This window comes from Tachysurus vachellii, chromosome 2 (assembly GCF_030014155.1).
Source record: "Tachysurus vachellii isolate PV-2020 chromosome 2, HZAU_Pvac_v1, whole genome shotgun sequence".
Taxonomy (NCBI): Eukaryota; Metazoa; Chordata; class Actinopteri; order Siluriformes; family Bagridae; genus Tachysurus; species Tachysurus vachellii.
The window spans coordinates 40,034,961-40,040,960 of NC_083461.1; the positions used below are offsets into that span (position 1 = coordinate 40,034,961).

General features: G+C 44.4%; 1 protein-coding gene across 2 annotated transcripts in view; it reads left to right on the forward strand.

The window, feature by feature from the left end:
* The first annotated feature begins 2,478 nt into the window (after positions 1–2,478).
* The window catches only part of LOC132842012 (uncharacterized protein C4orf54-like), an 8,684-nt gene continuing 5,162 nt past the window's right edge, over positions 2,479–6,000 (forward strand). For both annotated transcript variants that reach the window (XR_009647982.1, XM_060864698.1), the window contains exon 1: positions 2,479–6,000. This exon is cut by the window's right edge and continues 107 nt beyond it. Coding sequence is in view for 1 of the 2 variants with exons in the window: in XM_060864698.1 (XP_060720681.1) it covers positions 2,626–6,000 (3,375 nt within the window). In the remaining variant the exon portion in view is untranslated.

Consider the following 6,000-nt stretch of genomic DNA (forward strand, 5'->3'; position numbering starts at 1 on the left):
ATTAGCAATCATCTACTATGCTGGTTTTTTTTTTGTAATATCATGTAGTATAATTAGCATGAATATTTAAAGAGTGTACACACACCCAGGTCCATAAGGTCTACTCCATGATGAACATTTGGGGTCAAAGGTCAGATGTTAATGCTGCACTGAAGTGTAAAATCTAGTCATCTGTACAGTCAGATGTCCTCTCTGACTGGCAGCGGCGGCGGTGGTGTTGTTGTTTTCTGTTTCATTGAGGTTTTGTAGTTTTAACCGTATTCTAAGAATTAATTTTGGCTCTGCGTCTCTCCACTCGTGTGTATTTTCTACAGACGTGTGGTGTTGCATTTCCTGAGTGTCTACTTTGATAAACGACCCTCCTAATTTGGCAGCTGCTGTTTTATAAGGTGTTCTGCTCGTAAGCGATCTGCCGGTCGCGTTCGAGATTTAAATAGCAAACTAAATTTAACCGCTTTGTAGAGGTCATTGAAAATCCAGAGCGAGAGAGCGAGCGAGCGAGAGAGAGAAAGAGAGAGAGCGAGCGAGAGAGAGAAAGAACTTGTATTCAGTATTTATACCTCATTAGCGTCCTGTATACGGTTCTGTATCACTAAGTTTTTTGTTCACTGTGTTTATGAAATCATTCCACATGAACACTGAATCTTTAAGTCGTTACACTTTACGTGAATCACTATCATTTGTTTACTGTTTTTTTGTGATAAATTAGCTTTCACTTGCTACATTAACATTTGTTTGATAGCTTAGCTTTGGCATGCTAAGTTAGCTTCACTTGCTTGTATGGTTTTGCTTGTAGCTTGTGTGTGCTAATTTTGCTAGGTTAGATTTCAGTGACTAGTTTTTGTTCGTTCATTAGCTGGGGTCTGTTTGCTAGGTCAGTTTCTGTTCTGTGGTCTAGATTTAATTTTTAGTTTTGTTTTTGCCCTCTAGATTGTGTCATCTTTACTGCTAGGGGACTTACTCAAGAAATGCTAAAAAAAAAAAAGTCATTAATTAACTGACTTTATGAGGATGTTCCACATGAATAGCTCATTCCTGTAGTATTTGGTGGTCACTGGTTAACGGTAAATGCTAAACAATTTGCTAGCTTGTGCGCTGCTTCTGAATTTTTTAGTTTCCTAGCAACAGCCATATAACATTTAAAAGGGAACTATGTTCAGTTCAGGAGATATTTAATGTAGTAAAATATCAAGACTACATGTTTAAATACTGACCTTTAACTGGATCTTATTATGATTTATACTCTTTATATTTATTTTGTTAACCACTTAAGGCTGCACTTTAACATGAACCTTTTAGCCTCAGAACGCTGCAGGTGTGTGTGTGTGTGTGTGTGTGTTTGTGTGTGTGTTTAGTATGTGTGTGTTTTTCACGTACAGTGCCAACTGGATCTTTGCCGTAATACCACAGGGCAGCTGCCGCGTGCCACAACCGCACGTTCACTCAACATCAAATGTCCAAAGTTTCTCACACACACATGCACACACACACACATGCACACAGTGATTCTCTGTATTTTTGCTATTAGTGTGAGTGAATGATGTAAGCTGATAATTCCCTGCTCGTGTGTGTGTGTGTGTGTGTGTGTGTGTGTGTGTGTGTGTGTGTGTGACGTGACATATCTTCAGGAGCTATAAATACAGGCTTAATGTTTCCATCGTTCAGTCATCTGTTAGTCCATAAATACACTGAACAGAGTTAAACATTATTAATGGATCCAAATTGTCCGTGGTGCAGAAGGCGCTGGTTATTATTCAATTATGATACACAACATTATATTATTATAGTAAAATGATTTTCATCTGAAACTTTGTGCCCTCATTTGCTACAGTGTACAGTGTAAAGTGCACCGGCTCACGTTCCCTGATCCACACTGATGTCTGTCAGAGACAAGGAAAGGTGTCAGAAGTAAGAGTCACTCGAGGGACAATAATAATAATATTATATATATAATATGTAATAATTATAATTAATATTCTGTATTTTTATATCCACAAGTCTTCACTTTGATCTTATTAAGGGTTCAGTGTATCAATGTTAATCTGTAAACATTTAAAATAAATGAATAAATCTGTGTAAAAAATCAGACAGAGCTTTTTATTCTTCTATCATTCTGATCTTCACTTTTTGTCTGAAAGGTGAAAAAAGAAAAGAAAATGTTTTAAACTGGATTACTAATAGCATCTCTTCATAAACATGAAATGTCTCAATAAACCAGTGTTATATTTTTATAATAATTTAGCATTTGTACTTCATTTTCTTGTTCTAATTTAACTCAAATATTTAACACTTATAGATCCTACATACAGACAGACACAAAACACACATACACACACACACACACACAATACTGTTACTTTGTCCTCTGTTGGTGTAACTTGGCCCTGGTGAGAGGGTTCGTGCCCTCGCCCCGCCGTTTTGCGAGAGCTTTGTCATCTGAGATGGAAGGGGGAGGGGGGGAGGCATGGTGCAGCCCGATGCGTAACTCTCTGTTGAACCAGACGCTTGAGAAAGACACGCACTCCAGAAACACAGAGCAACAAGGCAGATCGTTGTCTTTCTTTTCTTTTTCTCTTTCTTCCACTCTTACTTTTCCCTCTCACTCTCTCTCTCTCTTTTTCTGACATGGAGACCCTCCACACAGCCATCATGGTTACCGGGGTGCCCAAGAAAGAACACTGTACCACCGAGACCAACTATGTAGATCTTGGGAGCACCAACACAGTGAAAGTCTCGTTCACCAGTGAAGGAAACCAGCGAGCTGTATTCAAGCATAAAGGGAACTATGTGGAAAATGAAGAAAGTTGTACAGATCACAGGAAGGCTGGAAAGGACGTTTCCTACGACATCTTAGATAAGGATTTAAAAATTGAAAGTTTCCTTGAGAAGGAAGAGACAGCTGTGATGAGCCATGAACCAGAGGAAACGGATTATACAGACATGTATCTGAACAGCAGGTGTGAGTCTGAATCAGAGTCAGAAGACGGAGATCCCGACGAAAGAGAACACGACATGCCGGTGGCCGAGGAGATAGAATCACACTACATCACGACACATGAGATTCAGCTCACAGAACTGGACCACGACATGGACCACGAGCTCGGCCGTGCTGCCAGCTCCTGCTGGGATTACGAAGACGACAACCTTGTGTACTCGTTCGTGGACTATGCGTCTTTCAAGAGCGGTGACCAGCCGAGCGGGGAGAGGGGTCAGCGTAGAGCAGCAAGCAGTCGTCCACCCAAACTGGCTGCCACCAAAGCTCTGATCAGCACCGAGAGCGAATGTGCGAGCTCAGACGATGGCGTGCGGAACATTCACGTCTCTATAAAAGCCTCGTCCAAGTCAGTAAGCGAGTCTGTGCGGCCGTCTCTGGATGAGAATGAACTTCTGCGCAGTTACCATGAAACACATGCTAAGATAGAGGTTCCTTATGAAAGTCACACACACTGTTTCATTCCTGCACCTGGACGCCAGCACCTGGCCAGCAAACTGATGAAAGGCAAAGACGTCACAGAGTACTCCAGTGGTGCATCCAGCTCCGTGAGCGAGCTGGACGATGCCGATAAAGAAGTCCGAACTCTAACGGCCAAATCTTTCCGCAGCCTTGCATGTCCCTACTTCGACACCATCGATCTCAGACCCTCGAGCGAGTCCTCAGTTTCAGAGCACAGCCTGAGCATGAACAAATGGTCCTCTTTCATTGATTTCAACTACAGGAATTACGTCATGCAGGGTGGCGTCACAGGCGAGCGCAAAAATTCCACATGTTCTGTGGAAATGAGGAAGTGCACAGAAAGTGCAACCGTTAACGTGAACAACATGACTGAAAGTAGAAGCCATGAGACAAACACTCAGTCATCAAAATATAAAGCGAGCTGTGATACAGAGAGAAGAGTGAAATGCACACAGAACAGATCAAACAGCTGCGAGCCATCAACAAGTCAAACCTGTGATCAGACAGACGTCTCTGTGGACGGAGTGCACAAGAAAGCCGTGTTCGCCTCCAGCCTCCTGCAGAACGTTATCTCTAAGAAGATGCGATTCGAGCAAGAACGCAAACTGGAGTGTGGTGAAGTGAGTTCAGCACACAGAGACAGCACAAGCTGCCAGGTTTTACAAAGACAAGCTTCAGAGTCAGGATCTCTGCAATCCGTTGTCTCCGTGGAAGAAGTCGTGGAAAGTTCAAATGCTGCTTTCAACAAAGGAGAGGAAGAGGAGAGGGAGGAGCCATGCAAAACATCACGTACACCTTCAACAGAGAACATGAACGAGCCATTAAAGGCCTCACTGCTGGAGGAGAACAACATATGTGCAGAGAAAAGCGAGACTATATTCCCCAAAGGTTACACTGAAAGAGACGTCACCAACACAACCGCTTCAGTAGAGGCGGCAAAAGAAAACAAGAAAGCGTGCGCTGAAGTGACGAATAGTAAAACAACAAAAATGTCACACTTGTATGTTCCTGGCTCGCATTTTCATTCAAAGGAAAGGGAAGCAGTGGAACCATACACACCAATAACACAAACAGCTGATCTCATCCAATCAGACAGTAAGACAGCAAACACGGTGGACGCTTCAAACGGCAGCAAAGCGCAGGAGATCACAATCCGCCTTCAAAGCATCAAGGAAAACAAAAACAACCTTCAGCGTCCCTTTAACATCGCCAGCCTCCTGACACCAAACCTCACCAAGCACAGCAGTGACACCAAGAGCGAAAAAATCCCACACTTTACGGTGAGAGACGTCCGGGACAGCAGGTGCAAACTCCAAACGCCCATCCATCAGGTGAGAGACGTGCGAAAACTAGTCAAGAGTTCATACCGGTTCGTGTCTATGGAAAGCGGTGAGAATAAAACCACATCACAAGAAGAAAGCGATGGCGTGAAAAAAGATCCGGATAAAAACGACAAGAAAGAAAAGACCCCAATGGTGATCAAATGCCATTCAGTGAACACAAATTCAAACAGACAGAACGACCTGGAAAGCGAGAGGTCACCGATGCAGACCATCTCCGAGCAGCAGGAGCTTCAGATAAAGTCATCCAGATTTAAAGAAAGCAGCGATAAAAGGGTTGAGTGCAAAATGCCAAACCAGGTGGCACTTGAGAAACTAAAAGCAGCTGTAAAGACCATGGAACAGCTGTATGTTTTTGACCGGAACGAGTGGCGGCGTAAGACTGAGGCACCGCGGCCAGTGAAAGACAGCCATGTCCTCTCACTGATCACTAGGGAGGAGCAAGGAGTTGATAGCGAGAGGCTGGTGAGAGCAGAACCCCCAAAAAACTCAACTCCTGCTGCAGGCACAAACTTCACCAGAACAATCACTCATCATCTGCAACAGGATGCTCAGTGTTCCAATGCCTGTAACAACATCTCCAGATCCACCAAAAGCCCCTTTTCCCTCAAATTCTGCCCTTCAAAATGCACAATGGAGAAAAGAGTTGAGGATGAAGCCGGAGTCACAGTCACAAGCCCTGTGATGGATTCGGTAACTAAACATCCACCCGCACCTGTATCAGATTCAGAAAATTATCTAACCATCCCAATTAAGCCATGCCCCTTAGACACAAAACCACATTGCTCCGAACAAATCCTCGACCCCGCCGTACAGCCTCAGCTTCAGCCCTGCCCACCTCTTCAGCGCTCACCAGTCGTGACGGAGTCGTGGTCTCCTGGGAGCCCAACACTGACCTTCTGTCAGCCTGCACAGATCCTGTGTGTCACACCTCCTACAGACCCTCTCATATCCAACATGCAACGCAAGCTCCTACTGGATCCCATAACAGGGCAGTGCTACCTGGTGGACACGCCCATCTCCCTGCAGCCCGTCACTCAGAGACTCTACTGCCCTGAGAGTGCTCAGTACCTGGATGTACCATTGGCCCTGAGCCCAGCGGCGTATCTCATCTCTCCACCCTCCTTTGTACAGCCACATTCAACCCCTGTTTCCTCACAGGATGAGAGTGCAAGCAATAGAACAAGTATGGAAGTGGGCGGGGCT